The sequence below is a fragment of the Calidris pugnax genome, unplaced genomic scaffold, assembly GCF_001431845.1.
Source record: "Calidris pugnax isolate Ruff unplaced genomic scaffold, ASM143184v1 scaffold71, whole genome shotgun sequence".
In the NCBI taxonomy this organism is placed as follows: domain Eukaryota; kingdom Metazoa; phylum Chordata; class Aves; order Charadriiformes; family Scolopacidae; genus Calidris; species Calidris pugnax.
This window is the reverse complement of record NW_015090882.1, coordinates 3,061,178-3,080,257: the sequence shown is the minus strand read 5'-3', so window position 1 is coordinate 3,080,257 and position 19,080 is coordinate 3,061,178. Positions and strand designations below refer to the sequence as shown.

At 45.5% G+C, this 19,080-nt stretch overlaps 1 protein-coding gene across 2 annotated transcripts in view; it reads right to left on the bottom strand.

Annotated features, from left to right (window-relative positions):
* EGFR (epidermal growth factor receptor) overlaps positions 1-19,080 on the bottom strand; it is a 243,829-nt gene that overhangs the window by 12,997 nt on the left and 211,752 nt on the right. For both annotated transcript variants that reach the window (XM_014946983.1, XM_014946982.1), the window contains 5 exons: positions 15,157-15,192; positions 12,701-12,842; positions 10,779-10,901; positions 9,321-9,419; positions 3,207-3,392 (listed from right to left, as the gene is read on the bottom strand). In XM_014946983.1, the coding sequence (XP_014802469.1) occupies positions 3,207-3,392; positions 9,321-9,419; positions 10,779-10,901; positions 12,701-12,842; positions 15,157-15,192 (586 nt within the window). The remainder of the gene's footprint in view (positions 1-3,206; positions 3,393-9,320; positions 9,420-10,778; positions 10,902-12,700; positions 12,843-15,156; positions 15,193-19,080) is intronic.

Below are 19,080 nucleotides of genomic sequence, written 5' to 3'. Positions count from 1 at the left end.
ACACCAAAACGACCGTGTTGATGTGATGACAGAGTACTGGAGGGAATAATTCCCTTTCCAGCCTCCGCCCCCTTTCCTTAAGCCCACTGCTAACCCGGACCACCATGGAATCCTCCACCCAAGCTCCCCAGGAGAACTTCACCCATGGGCTGCTAATGTTGCCAAAATAAACCACCCCAACAAGCTGGCGCAGTGCCACTACGAGCGTGCACTTAATTACACAAATAGATCTTTGGTGAGCAGAGCTCTTGGAAGAAAAAAAAAAAAAAATTAAAGAAAAAATAAAAAATCTTGAGCTGCCGACAGAAAACAGGCCATCTTAAAAAAAATAATAATAATCATGTAATCTAGCGCCAGGAGAACAAAATATTTCCTGCTCAATGTGCTGCAGAGACTTATTAAGACGTCTGAAAGGCAGAATATCAGCTTCACAATGAGCTTTTTAAGATACTCATAGCTAAAAGAGTTGTGCCCGTGAACAACCCTGCACCCAAAATGTTGAAGTGCTCGTCGAGAAAGTTCAGCGGATCCCTAATTGTGTGCAGGCCTGGGGCTTGAGCCATTTTTCATCATTTAAGAGCGAGACCCAAAGAGCTGCTTCTCAGGGTTTCTGCGCATGGAGTGTCTACGCTCTGTCATAACATCTTGTCTGTTCAGTGGAAGAGAATGTTTGCAAAAAAAAAAATCCAAGGAAAACTTATTTCAAAGCTGTGAAAACGGAAAGGAAAATAAGCTTCCCAGGGAACTTGCCTCCTGCTGGTGAGTTACCAGACATAAATATATTTATTTCAATTCCCTGACCTTCCCTCCTCCAAAAGTAGACTTTTTAAAGCATCAGAGAATATCCAAAAATCTGAGAGGACTTTATCAGAGCAGTAACACCAGGCACATTGGTGGGAAAAAAAAGCCCTACGTCTGATTTCTAAGTGCTTTGAGGAGAACTTCAGTGCACAGCAGCACAAAGGAGGGTGTTGAAGGTCAGGGCAGCGCAGGAGAGGGTAGAGGCTGCTACGGGCGAATGTTGAACCCACATGAAAATAAAAAAAAATAATCAAAGAGAAGCTAACAATTGTGAATGGCAACCTTTCGGGCGAGCAATGCCCCAAGGATCAATTTGGGGACTGATATTGCCACCTTAAAAATTAACAAGGAGGAGGAGGGAAATGTGGCCTCAGGCTCATCCTCCAAAAGGACTGAAAGCGGGACAGAGCAGTAATTGATTGTTAACGAGAGCAAAAGAGCCAGAAAAAGGCAGTTCCCATCCCGGACGGAGGCATAAATTGTAATTCACTTGCTGTGGAGCACGCTGTAAAAAAAAAAAAAGTACACACACCGAGATGAAAAATGTGCTCTGTGTGCTTTTGGTGGATACATTTCTGAGGTTCTCAGCATGTTTCCTGAAAGCAAACCACGGCCGGGCAAGCCTGGGATGTATACAAGGTCCCGAGGGAGCGATAAGGCTGTTAAGTGTGTGGTTAGCTCGCAGACCGGCATTCCCCAAATAAGCAGCATTAAAGCAGCTGGGCTTTGCGGATACTGCCATCTCACACGACAAATCTCCCAACAATCTGCAGCTTTTTTTTTTTTTTTTTTTTTGTTTTTCTCCCTTTTTACATTTCTTCACCGAAAGGGTTATCAAGCATTGGAATAGGCTGCCCAGAGAAGTGGTTGAGGCACCATCCCTGGTGGTGTTCAAACGACAGGTAGACATGGTCCTCGGGTATATGGTTTAGCAATTTTTATTTCCTATTTCTTTTTGCTTTTTTTTTTTTTTTTTCTGGTTTTGCTCCATTTTTCCACGCTTGCAAACGGCAAATCACCTTCGCAAGGGCAGCATATTGCTGCTAAAAGGGCTAGAGGCTGGACTTTGTCGCTCTTCTCTTTGGCAAACGGTGGCTGGTGAGCCTTTTCTTTGTCACTATGGCCACTGCGATTAGATTACAGGCACCAACTTACTGTATATAAATCACAGAGCAGCCCTGGGGTGCCTGAAAGTCTTCCAGACACAGCCAGCCTGTGCTAGAACGGACCTGGTATTTATTTCTCAGCAGTTTCGATCCCCGGACCGCAGAGATTTCAGCCTGAAATTCTCCGAGGTGCACAAGAGGGTGCATCCAACAACGTGACTCTTTGCCCCCTGGCACATCCTGAAGGAATCCAGATGGAAGCAGTGTTTTTGATATGAGAATGGCCAAATTCTACTCCCTTCCCTACCACAGCTTCGTTGCCTCACATTATCATCTCATTACAGGGTGTTTGGTTTGGACATAAATGTCTTGGTGATAGTATTACACTGTCTATGAGCATTTTGAAGAATAGTTAAGGTTTGCTCAGCAGCCTGAAGATGGCAAATTGTTTAAGACCAAGTGACCACTTACAGCCATGCACAGGGTATCTAGGAACCACGTGGTGAAACAGAAAGATTTCCAGAGACAGGTAAGTAAATAAATACATCACACACCAACAGATCTCTGCATTAGGGTCCCAGTTTTAGCCAACCTGGAAGTGTGCTGGTCACGGAATCAGGGAATTGTCAGAGTTGGAAGGGACCTTCTAGAGACCATCCAGTTCAACTCCCCTGCCAAAGCAGGGCTGCCCAGAGCACATCACTCAGGAGCATCCAGGTGGGGCTTGAAGATCTCCAGAGAAGGGGACTCCACACCCTCCCTGGGCAGCCTCTTCCAGGGCTCTGCCACCCTCACCCCAAAGAAGTTCTTCCTCAGATTGGAGTGGAACTTCCCATGGTCCAGCTTGTGCCCGTTGCCCCTCGTCCTGTCACTGGGAACCACTGAAAAGAGTCTGGCTCCATCCTCCCTCAACCCACCCTTTAGATCCTTGTCAGCATTGATAAGGTCTCCCCCCAGCCTTCTCTTCTCCAGGCTCAAGAGTCCCAGCTCTCTCAACCTTTCCTCATCAGGGAGATGCTCCAATCCCTCCATCATCTCTGTTGCCCTACGCTGGACTCTCTCCAGCAGTTCCCTGTCCCTCTTGAACTGGGGAGCCCAGCACTGGAGGCAGGATTCCAGTTGTGGCCTCCCCAGTGCAGAGCAGAGGGGGAGAATGACCTCCCTCCACCTCCTGGCCACACTCTTCCCTACGCAGCCCAGGATCCCATTGGCCCTCTTGGCCACAAGGGCACGTTGCTGGCTCCTGGATAGTTTACTGTCCACCAGGACCCCCAGATCCTTCTCCTCAGAAGTGCCTACCTTTGCAATCTGCACACACCAGTTGAGAAGGTATTGGGAGCCGATGTTGTCCTTGTGCTCTCGGATGTAATCGAGGAGGCAGCCGTAGGGCATCAGCTGTGTGATGAGCTGGACAGTAGAAGTGAGGCAGATTCCCAACAGGCGGCACACATGAGGGTTGTCAACACTAGCCATCACATAAGCTTCCTGAGAAGAAAGGAAAAAAAAAAGCAATGTGAAACACCCAGTTTAAAATAAGTAGTCATTTGAGAGGTTGATAAAATACCGTATGCAAACTCTGTGCCTCATATCACATACGAAATACTTGTATTTCCCACTCTGTTGACCAAGTTGTTTTCCACTAAGTGGAAAGTCCAGAATTTGAACACTGAAGCACCACTGAGATGCCACAGGAGAGTCAGTCTCCCACTACTGGTGCACCAAGGAAACACTGGACCTAAAATCCTAGGGACAAAACTTAAAGACCTAAGAGGAATTAAATAAATTGAACATCAACTGGAAGCTGATGGGATTTCATCATTTTGAGCACCTAATTACAAGGGTAACATGTCTTGTGAACGCGTGTCATGTGGCTCTTTTTTCCTCCACAGATCTTTTCACAAAACTGACTGGAAATCAGTATTTTTGAGACTTCTGCCCCTCTGTTCAGGTTTATACCTGAACACAAAGTCAAAAGTTGTAATTTAGGATGTGACTGCCAGTTTGACTTTTTAAGAGACCATGTTCTTCTTGACCAGGTTGTTTTTTTTGACCATGTGGTTCTTCAGTCTGTGTCAGCCCAAACAGGTTAAGAATCAGTTTATCTCCTTAGAAGCTAGAATACCTGTCTAGTTTAAGCAACATTTGTGAAAAGATTGTCCCCAGTTGGAAAAGCTGTATCTAGCAATGTAATTACATATAGCAATGTAAACGATACCAGGAAGGCACTTATAATGTGGGAGCCCAAGTGTAATAAACCCTTTGGTCAACTGGATTATTTTTTTTTGGTTTGAGTTTCATAAATATGTGAAAAACTCTTCTTTCAAGCCTGGATTCACCCTATGTAGCTTTAGGTACATAGTTAAGGTACCCAAGGTACCTCCTCTTCCTTTTATTTTCTGTAGGAAGGGAGAGACCCCTTCGAGGCTGATACAGGGTGCTCCAGACACACTGAATACATCCTCTGGCATGGTCACAGGGTAAAATCCCCCAACTTCATGGGTTTTGTGTGCAAATCTCCTTATGGATTGAAATTTGACATCTATATTTATATTGACATTCACAGTCAGGTGCCAGCTCAAAGAAAGGATTCCAACTGGGGAAAAAAAATATAGAGATGAAATTTGTCTTTTTTTTTTTTTTAACTAACTTTGTGTCTGATTTACAGTACATCACTTTTAGACATTTTTAAGGCCATTTTGATTGAGAACCAACACAGGGGAATAAATGGGAATTTTTTCCATGCAGTGAGCTTTTTGGTCAGCATCTTAACTCAACATCTGGAGTGGCACCAACTAATCATCCCTTGGCAATTCAGCATCAGGCAAACAGCCCCCCCAAAGCCTAAAATCATAGTGAAGACACTGCTGTGGAATGGAAAGGAGTGAATATGCACTTTCTAAAAGCTTAAGAAAAGAAATACCAGAGCATTTTACTCATCATCTAACAAGCTTTCCACAGATGTCACATAGCTGTGTAGCTGGTAAGAACTATTATTAAACAAAATTATTAAAGCAATGACGTTCAAGAAATAAGCAACCCCAATTCTTAAGCAATACTTTCTGGCCTTGACATTGTTGTTTGACGTGCCAGCCTAGCAAAGCATGATTCTGCATTTGGTGTCCCTGCTTTGGAGCCCCTGGGATGAAAGTGGCCTCCAGGCAGCCAGGTTAAAGAAGATCTCTGGCAGCACTGGGTTAAGTGCTCCTCAACCTACTGCAGGATGCAAGCGAGTCATGGAAAAACAACCCTCTGCCAAGGATAGTACTGATCCCAGAATCACATGGGGTTGGAAGGGACCTCTGGAGATCATCTAGTCCAACTCCCTGCCAAAGCAAGGCCACGCAGAGCAGGTTGCACAGGAACGTGGCCAGGTGGGGTTTGAATGTCTCCAGAGATGGAGACTCCACCACTTCCCTGGGCAGCCTCTGCCAGGGCTCTGCCACCCTCACAGCAAAGAAGTTCCTCCTCATGTTTAGGTGGAACTTCTTACATTCAAGTTTGTGCCATTTCCTCTTGTCCTGTCCCTGGACACCACTGAAAAAAGACTGGCCCCATCCTCCTGACACCCACCCTTTCAGTATTTATAGGTGTTGATCAGATCCCCCCTCAGCCTTCTCTTCTCCAGACTAAAAAGCCCCAAGTCCCTCAGCCTCTCCTTGTAAAGGAGATGCTCCAGGCCCTTCACCAGCTTTGTAGCCCTGATTCCATGGGCTAGCTTGAGGAAAGATAAAGCAAGAATATAATCAGCTGTTCAATTTACGTAGGTATTTGTGGCAGCATTTTTTTAGAGAATCCTGCAAATCCGTTTTGGGATGCTCAGATGTAAGCAGAGACCAAAAGACCTCCATCTCCGGACTCTTTAGTCTGGAGAAGAGAAGGCTGAGGGGAGACCTTATCAACGCCTACAAGTATCTCAAGGGAGGGTTGAAGGAGGAGGGAGCCAGACTCTTTTCAGTGGTTCCCACTGAGAGGACGAGGGGCAACGGGCACAAGTTGGAACATAAGAGGTTCCACTCAAATATGAGGAAAAACTTCTTCACGGTGAGGGTGACAGAGCCCTGGAAGAGGCTGCCCAGGGAGGGTGTGGAGTCCCCTTCCTTGGAGATTTTCAAGACCCGCCTGGATGCTCCTGAGTAACATGCTCTAGCTCTAGGCAATCCTGCTTCAGCAGGGGAGTTGGACTAGATGATCTCTATGGTCCCTTCCAACTCTAGAAATTCAGTGAAATTCAGTGAAAATTCAGTGAAATCTCCCCTAGGCTTCTAAACTGAGCTGTTGGACCCACGAAGGGCGTCTGTTCCTTGCCTCGCTTCCTGTTGGGATCCAGATACATATTGTATTCATTTCAGCCGGGGAGAAAAAAAGAAAAAAAAACATAAATCTGCAGAGTTGGAGCTGCTCTGGCCGCCCATCTGCCGCACAGCCCACGCGGGGCTGACCGGGGGGCTGAGGACTGGGATGCTGAAAGGGGCGGGTGGGCGTACGGGGGCCACACAGCTTTTGGGAGAGCCTCCAAGCATCGACGCTGCCTATTACGTTGGATACTGCAAAGTAAAATAGGCCACCACCTCCTGGCAGGGAGCAGAAGGGAGTTATTGTGCGGTCGTGGGTCCTTCTAAGTAGCCCAAGACATTAAAGTGGGCCTTTGTTTCAACTGTTTATCTTGGAAATCTCCGCCGTACGCTCTGACCTGCTCCAAGTATGCTTGGTATTCAACAACAATCTTCTGAATTAGCCCTACCCTAATAAAGCCAGGGAGAGCTTGCCTGGATTATACGAGCTCAAGCTGCTGTGCTCGTTCTATACCTAGCGTGTTTCTGTAAGACAAATCATCTTTAATTGGACATTATTATCTCTAAGGTTTCAGTGGTTTTTTTCTCGAAAAGTTGGCTGTGTAGCAAAAAAAATCTGAGCTTCTGCAGTTAGCCCTCAGACTTCTTCCACTGGTTTTGTACTTTTGTATTTTCTTATGAAACGTAGAATGAATTCCACCAACCAAATAATCTAAAAAACGAACAGGACTGAAAAAAAGCAAGAGCTTTTTGTTCAGCTTCCTGATTCAAAGGAAAAGGAAAGATAACGTGGGGATATGCTACAAAAACTTCTTAGAAAAGGGGAAGTACTTTGATACCACCAAAGAGAGCACAGTCCCTGCATCTACTGCCCTTTCACGTGACTATCTTGATCTGCTGAAGGCAGGATGCAGCTCCATGGGCTTATTCATTAACCCTTCCTGAAATACACAGGAATTCAATGCAGTTAGGTCCAAAGCCTCCTTTGTGAAGACTCCTTATCAGTCTGAAGAGGGAAATGAGGGGTAGAGGCTCTGGGCTGGCAGCTGGGGAACATCTCTGCCAGCTCCTCCATGTGGGGAGCACCAAGAGAGGGAGGGACCCACAGGCAGAGGAGGGACAGGAACCAGGACCTGAGACTGGTCTAGAGTCCAGCTAAATTAAAATCAGGATGGATATTGCTTCAGGGATGGATTCTGAGATGGACCCCCTATTCCTTTGCGTTGTTGCGATACATGTATGTAAGAAGCAAAGTGTTGAAGGAGAGCAATGTACTGGAGTAACACTGTTTATTCAGGGAGATTGGAAAAATCCAGTGTGGCTTATTAGCATGAGTAGCACAGGTGATGGTTTGTTCACACCATCCATCCTGACACTCCTCGCTATGAGACTTGGCTTTGTGCTAAGATCTTCACCACCTTGTACCAGCTGAGATGCGCCTTTCTACCAGAGGTCTCATTTGCTGGCCAAAGCTGGATTTATTTATAAATTTTAAACAAATTTCCTGCTAAAGTGGTTCAGTCTCTACCAAAATAAAAAGATTCCACAGTTTTCTCCATGGCTGAAGAGAAGGCTCCAGGGAGACCTTATATAGCAGCCTTCTAATATCTGAAGGGGGCTACAGGAGAGATGGGGAGGGACTCTTGATCAGGGAGTAGAGTGATGAGGGGTAATGGTTTTAAATTAGAAGAGGGGAGATTTAGATTAGATATTAGGAAGAAATTCTTTGCTGTGAGGGTGGTGAGACACTGGAACAGGTTGCCCAGAGAAGCTGTGGCTGCCCCATCCCTGGAGGGGTTCAAGGCCAGGCTGGATGGGGCTTGGAGCAACCTGGTCTGGTGGGAGGTGTCCCTGCCCAGGGCAGGGGGTGGGGACTCGATGATCTTGAAGGTCCCTTCCAACTCTAACCATTCTATGATTCTATGATTAGTGTGTTAGATTAACACCACCATCACTTCCACGCAAACAGGCTGTCCCAAGCTGTGGACCTGCACTTCACAGGTCCATTTGGAACGTACCAGGGACGTGCACCCTGTCCCTGCAAACAAGCACTCGATGGATGAGCCCCTGCCAAATCCAAGCTTCCAACCTGCGCTTTCTAGAGGCATGCTGATGTGGAGAAGATATACAGCAAGGAGAAGCTTAAATACTTTATCTGTACCAAATTCACTGTGTTGCTTGGAGCACCCCTGGGCTGACCAGCCCTCCAGAGCAGCCCAGTAGGCTCCAACTTGGAGCTCAAAGGGCTGAACTGGACATGGACACCCCCCCACACACTCGTTTCTTGTTGCTGAGGTCTGAGCCACAGCACATGGAAGCTGCACTGAACGCATACTGAGCATCTGAGTGCTCCTCTCTGCACTCAGCATTTTCCTGTCCTTGTATATAAATACATATCCTGGGTGCTATACGTGAAGTGGCTTTGGATTTAGTGACAGAGTTCAGATTTTTAGCTATTCCAAGTCCAGGGAAATGTTTATTTAGGACTCTTGCTCACCTGTTGTAAACTCGCACATCTATAAACTCCTGAAATGGTGTCCCATAGCCTTTTTCCCTGTTTTCTGAAGTGACAAGCTATATCCAAGCAGAGAATAAAACTCCCATACCTCTTTTGGGAAGCGAGACAATCTCTTGCTGTTTATGGCAGAGACAGCAAGACAGCTGGGACTTTTTTTTTTTTTCTTTAGGATTTATAGTTAATTTAATCCTATGTAACCAAGCAACTAGCTTATGACAATCTGTAATATCAAGATTCAGAAATCATTAGATATGTTGTTATTGAGTTCAGCTGTACTGCCATAACGGCAGTGAATGCCACAGGTTAAGGGGCAAAACATCAGAATAAAGAAAACAGAATTAGCTGCAAATGTGCGGTTTTAACCCCTCTTTAGGTGTTATCCCCTTAAGTATAACATCAGTATTTTGCCTGCGAGCATGGGGTTTGTAGGAGACACAAGAGCACGTCACAGACAGGGCTACAAAGCCCAGTAGTTGTATATGGAGAATGTACTTTGGGGTGCAAAATGTTCCTTCTCGCCCAAAATCTTGAAATCCCTTTAGTTGTTACAGAGGAAAATCCACAGATCACAGACACCTTGGCAAAACAAAGATGAAAACTTACATCAAGTATTTCCTTGTTGGCTTTTGGCGATGTAGCCTCTCTCAATTCTTTAATAGCAACCGGAATTTTAACCTTCTCCCCTTCTGGGATCCAAAGTCCCTACCAAAAAGAAGTACAAAGAGTTACTTGGTCTCATATCTAACAGGTTAACTCTCACAATGACACATACATTTTACATTTTCTGAGTAGACTTAAATATTATGAGCAACGGGAAGACATGGCAGACAACAAAAATTTACAAAAAACCTATCTTATGGGTGTTAACAAAACCCTAGTAATGCAGTGAGCGGTACTTCTCTCAGTCACCTCTACTGTACTTTTTGGAAAGGCATGTTCATTACTGTCCTTGGATAAATAGCCCAAGAGATGCATAAAGAGTAGCTTGTGTGGATGGCAAGCTAATTGATTAGCGAATCATGGCAACTGCATGTGGAAAACCCTGCCACTTCCCAATTTATAAATCAAGGGATGAAAAGAACTGTGATTTTCTCATGAAAGTGGGATGGGATTTATCCTGTAAAATAATCTGGTCCTAAACATAAGCAGTGGCAGGTAGGTTTGTGTCTGACTGGTCCTACAGTAGTGTTCTACATCTACAAGGCATTTAGGCATCCGCATCATGAGGGCATTGAGGCATCAGGTGAATGGCGTGGGGCTACAAGGACGCTCTGCTGAAGTACCAGCAATGTTGGTGCACACCTTCAGAGGTCAATGGGATTTGTGTTCCAGCCATAGCTGGAAGCCTACTTCAGCATACAGAGCTTTATAATGAATCTACAGGTTATGTTTCAGTGCTACTGTCAAAGCCCGAAACGCATATCCTGAATAAAAAGGAGAAGCAGAGAAAGGTGGAACCTGGTGAAGGAGAAACGCAGAGGATAAACAATCACCCAGAGAAAAAACACCCTGTGGACCTACACAACTGAAGGTGTGTGGACACTTCCACATGTCTAAGTTGGTTCTAACGAAAGACTGATTGACAATTATAAAAATGAGACCCCAGATCACAGAGAAAAATTGCATTGCTTTTTTTCCTAGTATTCAAAACAAGGTATATTTGGCTGTGGAAGCTTTTAAGTAGAGATCTTTGTCCCCTAGGTATGGCTTTGGCAACATCTTCGTAAAACTTCCCATGTTACCTGATCTGTAACTCAACTTAGGGTGACCAAGTCATCTCTCTACCACTGGAGTCACCACACCTGAATGTGTTTAAGAGTCGTTTAGATGTGGTGCTGGGGGATATGGTGTAGGGGAGAACATCGTAGAGTGGTGTTGATGGTTGGACTCAATGATCCCAAGGGTCTTTTCCAACCTGAACGATTCTACGATTAAGTATATACACACTATAAAATCTAGTTTAGAAAAATCTACACCATGATCACAGCTCCTAGTTCACGCTTTGTTTGAGTGGCTTCTGCACGAGGGAGCAAGGGGAAGAGGGGAAGAGAAAGACCTTACCTTATAAACAGTGCCAAAAGCGCCAGAGCCCAGCACTTTGACCTTTTTAAATTCTGTTTCCTTTAAAATCCTCAGATGAGCCTGGTTTGGTGCCTCCCCGCTGGGTGTCAGTGGTTCGACAAGCTGGTGCAGAGAGAAGAAGGCGTTAGGAGGATATACAGCCTGGAAGGGCAGCAAGCAGCAGGCTTTAGGGGGAGCAAATAAATCCTTCCTTTAAAATAATGAACATTTTATTCCACGGGAAGTTTACAGGAAGACAGGTCCGCTCTGACTTGCAGCAATAAATAGCTAGAGTTGCTCCAAATTTCAGAAGTGAAATAAATCACAGAATGACGACTGCCATTTTGAAGGAGAACGAAGAAATACTGCTCTTCAAATGAAGCCTTTGACTTCAAAGACATGGCATGAAGAACAGTGCAATTACTACAGACCCTAAAGAAGATTTTATTATTTTTTCTGAACTTGTGAATAAATTATAAAAAAATATTTTAAATACTGGGCAAGAATCACCTGCAACCTTTCAAGTCTGCTCTTGCTTAACTGGATGAAACTCCCGTGGCAGCAGTGGCTCCTCCAGATCGCAGGGTTTAGGAGCAGCAATAGAAACCCTGTTTTTTTTTCTCAGTACAGTGATTATTTTCTCAGTGCAAAAGGTGATGTTGAATTGACTACTGATGTTTTCAAAACTTGATCTCAGCCTTATTGCAAACAGCAGTGGTGCTCTCCGAACAGAGATATTTAACACTTTCTGGATGCATAATTGAGTTTTCCCCTCTCCTCAGTGATTTTTCTTTTTCCTTTCCTTTGAATAAAACTGTATTTAGTTAGATACAATCTGGTTTTTAGTGGGCCAGCAACCTTTCTGTTGTGATGAAATATCCTCATTTTGAAGAGTCGTGAGGGCACTATATGAGCTGAGCACAAACTGAACTCTGCTATCACAAATGTAGAGCACAGTGGTACGTAAAATACTGTCAGGCAGGGCATTAAAAAGCAGGACTGTTTTTTTTTTAAAGGATTTTAGCAGCTGACTGCAAAGCCAGCGAGCACAAAAGGAAGCTGCAACTGGGATTTGAGCAGAACGCTAAATACAATTTTCTAATTATTTACTGGGATTGGACTAGAAAGAGAAGGGGGCTAAGCATAAAAGAGCAGCTTTAATCCAGGATAATGAATTTTGCTATTTTATACGTGAGGTACCCAGAGGGTGATGCTGTACCACACACAAAACCACTCAGAAATCCAAAAAAGCAGGATAGAAACCTTGTTCACACCCAACAGGGTGAACCATTCGCTTTGATGGCTTTGTGGGGTTTTTGTGCTTAAAAACAAAGCGAAGACAAGGCAGAAACACTTCCTCAATTCCTCAATTCCTTTCCCTCCCTCTCCTTTCTCTCTCTCTCTCCTTTTTTTTTTTTTCCCCCTCGGGATCAGACATACATCTGATCAAGTGTGTGAAATTTTCAAAAGAGTCCAAGATGCCACAGCAGCCTCAAGGCTTGTCTGGAGGGAGAAATGATTCAAGGCTGAGGGTCTACACGGGACAGCGGTACGGCTTGGCAAACACATTGCACCTCACCCTGAAGGCGTAGGTTTTCCCCCCCCCCCCACAAGTAGACAATCTCAACGATTTTCATTAGGATTTAGCCATCTAAATCCCCTAAAGCTTTGAGAAGCTTTTTGAAACTTATATCCGGAGGGATAAGACTTGAGATGAAGTGAGAAGGTGCACACTGCCTGTGAGTGAGAAGTGAGAAGTGAAGTGAGAAGGCACACTACTGGGGTGGGCAGAGGCCGGTGTGTTGGCCAACCCCAAGTGGTGGTTGAGTGAAAAGGTGGATGCACGGTGCTTTCATCCTCTGGTAGGAGGATGGCTGGCACCTACTGCCCCAAAATAAAGCAGCTGGTGGCACGGTGCTCACCTCCCTCTCCTGCAGCAGCCGGCGCAGGGTCCTCTTTCTGACGATGTGGCGCCTCCGCAAGTAAAGGCCGATGCCCAAGCCAACCACCACCAGGCACAGGAGACCTCCGACAACACCCGCTGCGATAGACGGGATTTTGGAGCTGCAAGACAGGATGGGATAGAATAATACAAAAACCCACCCAAAACGCTTAAGCATAATATTTGAAAAACAAACCCTTCAGAGATGGCACGAATCCTTAGGTTTTGATGAAACACATTCTCTGGACATCCACTTAAGCCTATTTGACATTTCAGGTACCTTGGGCATCTGTGTTTTTTAAGTTCCTCATCCAGTGGTTGTATTTACTGGTTTTATTCTTTAAGAAAAGGTGAAGGATCAGAAGAACAGAGCTGATAGGAGACCATCCTGACTTATTTACTATGCTTGGCAGTGAAAATTTCTGCTCCACTCTTCAGCCATCTCTTCCATCTTCTGCCAATCGTTTCTGCATAGCCTTCTGCACCTACCCTTTTCGTGCCATTTGCTTTGCTGAGTTTCTACTTCTGTCCCATGTTTGCACACCCCCTTTAACAAATCAAAGCACTTTTATTTCTCCTTTAAAACTGCTACTGTGGTGCATGGCAATAACTGAGCCTGGCGAAGATGAGCCTGCTTATGTAACAATGGTGATTTTAACATTGCAAAGCAGGAGGGAAAAGACAAGGTGCTCCACACAGGTGAGGTGTTGACAACTTTGCATGCTTTCTTTTCAAAGCACAGTGGAAGTTACTTATATGGTCTGCCCAGGGAAGCAGAAGGAGAGGAGGTTGAAAGCCTTCTCCTGTATCACAGAATGCTATGGGGTTGGAAGGGACCTCTGGAGATCATCTAGTCCAACCCCCTGCCAAAGCAGGGCCACCCAGAGCAGGTTGCACAGGAATGTGTCCAGGGTTTAAATGTCCCAGAGAAGGAGACTCCACCACCTCCCTGGGCAGCCTGTTCCAAGGCTCTATCGCCCTCAAAGCAAAGAAGTTCCTCCTCATGTTGAAATGGAACTTCTTATGTTCAAGTTTGTGCCCATTTCCTCTTGTCCTGTCCCTGGGCACCACTGAAAAAAGACTGGCCCCATCCTCCTGACACCCACCCTTGAAGGATTTATAGGCGTTGATCAGATCCCCCCTCAGCCTTCTCTTCTCCAGACTAAAAAGCTCCAAGTCCCTCACACTCTCCTCATCAGAGAGATGCTCCAGGCCCCTCATCACCTTTGTAGCCCTCTGCTGTCCCCTCTCCAGCAGTTCCCTGTCCTTCTGGAACTGGGGAGCCCAGAACTGGTCCCAGTGCTCCAGATGGGGCCTCCCCAGGGCAGAGCAGAGGAAGTCCCATTCCTCACTTGAGTTTTTTTCTTCCATTGTTCAGTAATGATTGGGGTGTAACCTGCTCAAAGTCTTCGCTCTGATCCTCAGGGCTTAAGCAAAAGGGATTTCTCCTCCCTCTGACAAACCCAGGGAGCACATTAGAACCAAATCTGTGATGCCTTTGTATGGCCAGCCATGGGATGTGATCAGATACACGAAGCACGTAGGGAGAAGGTGGTATCAAGAAGGCACAGGCAGTTGTGACACCAGCAATGAAGCTGACGTCTCACCATTAGGAGGGGAGGCTGTGCTTCATGCACAGGGTCATGCTGTACTTCAAATCATTGGCCCTTCTCCCCAAGTACCAGCTAACGTGTGAACCATCCACGTTGTACCTGCAGATTGCTGCCTGTTTAGCAGAGCCTGGGTCATTTCAGATTTGAGGAGAAAAACCTGTTTTCCAAGGTTGGTTTTTTTCTGTCTGCACTTAGAGATCCGTCACAGGCTCAGAATTTCTAAGTTGCCCCAGGGATTACTATTTAATAGAGTCACTTTTTAACAGTACTTCTAGGCTGAATTTATCTTGCCGCTTTGTGGCCAGAAGCTAAATCCCCTTCTCTTAGTCAGACAAGCCACGAGGCCAAACAGTGCAATATAAGACCTTGTGTGAAGAATGAACATCCATCTGTGCATGGAGCAGCTGGAGATGTTCAGATCACAGGGCTGGAAGGGACAACCCCCCTGCCCGGGTCTCTGAGATGAATCCCCTGTAACACAGGTAGCCACATCAATCCCAAACACCTCTCTCTCTGCCACCAGCCCTGAATCCTCTCTTCTTCCAACCCCTCCTCCTTTCCTTCTCCAGTGACAGATCCCAGGTCTCAACCCTGACAAACCAATTAAGCAGAACAAGGTTTTGGAGTCTTGTGCCAGCCAGGGATATTTCTCAGTTCTTTAAATCATTTTCTGGAGGTGGGGAGCCTGCTGTGATCCGTCCCTTCCCTGCACAGAGCTGAAGGCTTAACTTCAGCCCCAGCCTCGCAGGGTCCAGCCTGGAAATATAAACAGGCAGGCATTCTTTTCAGCTCTGTCGTTAATTGTAGCAAACGAAGTACTCACCCGTTTGGACAGCCTTCAAGACCTGGCCCTTTGCACCTGTGAAAACAAAAGGAACGTTACAAACATATTAGCTCTGGCATAACTACCCCTCTAATTCCAACTCGGAGCAGCGCTACTGATTGAAAGGTTCGTGTTTCAGAGCAGTCCCAGTATTAAACGTAGGAATTTATAACAGTCAAACACTCTATTAAATATCAGCCAACGGTCTTGTTCTAAAATCTTTTATCTAGAGGCACAGTCACGCTGCACCCTCAGTATTAAAGAATATTTTAAAACAGCTTTCTAGCACGTGGTAGGAACAGGGGGGGAGGATGTTGACAAAGTTGAAATGGACCTGGATTCCCTGGCTCTGTGTGGACGCCTCCATCAGTTTGGGGCTGATGGTGGAGGAGGAGAGAAGTAGCCTCCCCCCTGCACGAGGGCAGAAAGCCACATGGAAACGGGTGGCTGCAGACCCTCCTGCATAATCCTGGTTTCCTGGTAAGTGAAAGACGCCCATTTCCAGACTTTCTATTGCAATGGAAAACTTGGGTGGCAGATAAATGCTCCCATCAGAAAACAGGATTTGACAGAGCTCCCTTTGGCTGTAGCCACGTGTCCACGATATTTTTCTTTCAGAATCTAAGATCTTAAGTTACCGGTAATGTAAACAGGTATGACAGCTATTCAGAGAGCCAGAAACTCTACTAGCAAGTCATTCGCCCTCCATTTGAGTTTAAAATGCCTGAAATCCATTTTGGCAGCCTGATGCAAAAAAACCAACATGGATGAAAACACAGCAACTGCATTCACTTGATGGCCTAATGGGCACTGTGCATTCCCTAAGCACTGTTGGGCTACAAGATGTGCGCTTTTCATGGGAATTGTGGTCTTTGTGGTGTCTACCAAGGAAGGAGAGCATTACAGAGAGGGTTACATCACCCCTGAAAAACAGAGCACAGCAAGAAGAAAAGTCCAGTTTGTGGTATCCGCTCCCTGCCCTGACTTAAAGAAAACCCATCATCCCAAAACAACCCCAGAGGAGGTCAAGGAGGGGGTGAGGAGTGAGCCTGTGCCAGGAAAACTGCTCTGAATTCCCTCTTGCCAAGAGGAGGAACCAGAAAAAATTCAAAATGGCAGGTGGAGTTGCAGAGCTTATCTCATAACTCGATCTAGGTCTGGGGGAGGAAGAGGTGAAGCAACTACTCATTTTGGGGGGGGGGCTTGTTTGTTTGTTTTCATTACTCTGATCTTCCCTCGTGTATTTGACTTGTCTCTGGACCAACGCAGTGCTCCAAGACCCAGCATCTGGAAGGTCTTGTAAGTTCACTGGGCTCCCATGCAAGAATGTGCATCCTGGTGTCCTGGACATGCTGGAAGTGTTGTGCGTACCGCTTCCCGGATCCCGGGCTTTGTTAGTGTTCCCTGTCTGCCTACAGCTTGGTTTGTTTGCTCAGTTGTGTAATTAAGCACAGAGAGGCAGAACCATCAGCTCACTTACATACAGGAGACTTATCTTGCTTTGGATGCTCAACAGAAAACTGACCTAAGATCCAAGACCTCATCCTATCACGCTCTACCACCCCGATATGAATTTCTACATGTTAATGCAGAAAAAAAAAAAAAAAAAAACACGGGCAGCTTCCCCTGATTACTGCCCTCAGGCTGGGAGATATGTTTATTTTTAAAAAGAAAAAAAAAAAAAAAAAAAAAAAAGCACGTGCAGCTTCCCCTGATAAGGATGTGAAATTAAAAGACATCACTTTATTTCAGAATGTGGCTATAGTCCCTCAAATTATCACTTACTAAAAATTCTGGTTGGCCATGCTACTTTGTGATGGCATGTACTCCACGTGCTTCCTACCAGCAAAAAAAAATAATGGCTGAGGGGATAGTATCTACAGTCTGAGGAATGATCGACCATTTATCTTCCCTACAGCAGAAAGTAGAAGCAGAAGAAGTGTGGATTTTCATCTGTCCCCTCCCTTTTTAAAATTATTTCCCACGCAAATCTATCAGTATTAAGTCTAGTGGGAAAAAGTAAAAAGGTGTTTGGGAAGAAAATGACAGATCAGCTTGTGCTTTTCAAATCCCATGTGATTTTCTGATTCATTTCACAAGTCAGAGGAGAAATAAAGCCTATGACAAATACCCATCCAGGACTAAATATAACCATCTTTCTTAATGTGGAATTTAATGATGACACCCAACATAAGTAACCCAGGTTTTATGGAATCTAAACAATCACTTTTTCCATTCCTGAATCGTTTTTCTTCTGCTTACAGAAACTGAGAAATGTGACCTTGTGTTACGAACTGCCTCTAGATCTAACAGATACATCAGACAGAATCCAGCAGCAGTTGTAGCCTCTGAAATATTTCTCCAGTTATTGGAAAATTAATGCCGTGCACAGTCCCTGAAAACTATTGCATCCCGAACTCAGCATTTCATCTGTCTATGGAAATGTTACTCATCCCGGTGTGGACACAGCTATTCATTTCCCAAATCCATCACGATTTTAACAACTTTCTCCTCGACCCATAGTTCCTAATTTGACATAAAACAGCCAGGTTGCTGTGATTTATGGCCTTTCAGAGGGAATTCATGCTGTAACACCTCAAGTTACTTCACAGTCATAAAAGAAAAGGAAAAACATTGGGCTTTTTAAAAGCCTGACAAGAACCTTCCTCTGCCCTTTCTTTCTCATTAACTTTCAGAGTGTAACGTAGTCATTTGCGTTGTGCAGGTCCCTCTCAGACCCCCCCTGCATGCTTTCTCAACATCCCCCTAGAATTCCCTGGCATTTAACATGAAGACTGGTGAGACATGTAGTGTTGGCAGCCGCTGCAGAGGCAGCGTGTGTCAACCAGGGCCATTAATTACAGTGGTGGCTTCTCTCCTCCTTGCTCTTCCACCCCAGTGGCTGTGGCCGAATTTAACTCCTAGAGTTAAGTGGCTAGAGAAAACGCAGTCTTTCAAAGGCAACCAAATTAATTAAGCTGGTGTGTGTCATTAGTTGCTGAATAGGATGGAGCACCTCTCTGATGAAGACAGGCTGAGAGAGTTGGGGTTATTCAGCCTGGAGAAGAGAAGGCTCCAGGGAGACCTTACAGCAGCCTTCCAGTACCTGAAGGGGCTACAGGAGAGATGGGGAGGGACTCTTTGTCAGGGAGTGGAGTGATGGTTTTAAACTGGAAGAGGGGAGATTTAGATTAGATACTAGAAAGAAATTCTTTGCTGTGAGGGTGGTGAGACACTGGAACAGGCTGCCCAGAGAAGCTGTGGCTGCCCCATCCCTGGAGGGGTTTAAGGCCAGGCTGGATGGGGCTTGGAGCAACCTGGTCTGGTGGGAGGTGTCCCTGCCCAGGGCAGGGGGGTGGAACTGGATGATCTTTAAGGTCCCTTCCAACTCTAACCATTCTATGATTCTATGAAGGCATAAATGGGGTAATTCCAGGGCTATTTGGAACGTCGCTGTCTTTATCAGAGTGCATTTTCTCAGCTGTACTAGAGGCAGAGTAAAACGATGCTGGTGTACAAAATCCTCAAGAGGTTACAGGAGAAATGGGAAAGAAGGGATCTTTCGGGCTGAGCAGGAGAAAGCTACATCCCTTCTGTTTTCTAATGAAGGCTGTACACAGCAAAGAAAATGAAACTCGATGAGATTCTTCACAGCGATACAGAGGAAGCGATGCCCTACCAGTAAGCACACCTGAAATAAAATTCATGAGAAAGCTCAGCTGGGAAGAGAAGTCCTCTTAACTTGCAGCTTCTTCAAATAAGGAAAACAGAGCCAGACCCTGGAAACCCTAACTTGCATGACTACTGGAGCTAAGCACACTTAATCATGCTGATAAGATTTTTTGTGGGCTCTAGCCGTGAAGTTGGGACAGGGACAGAAATGAAGTTGTTGTTTCTTGTCGTGCAGAAATTGCTGAGACTGTG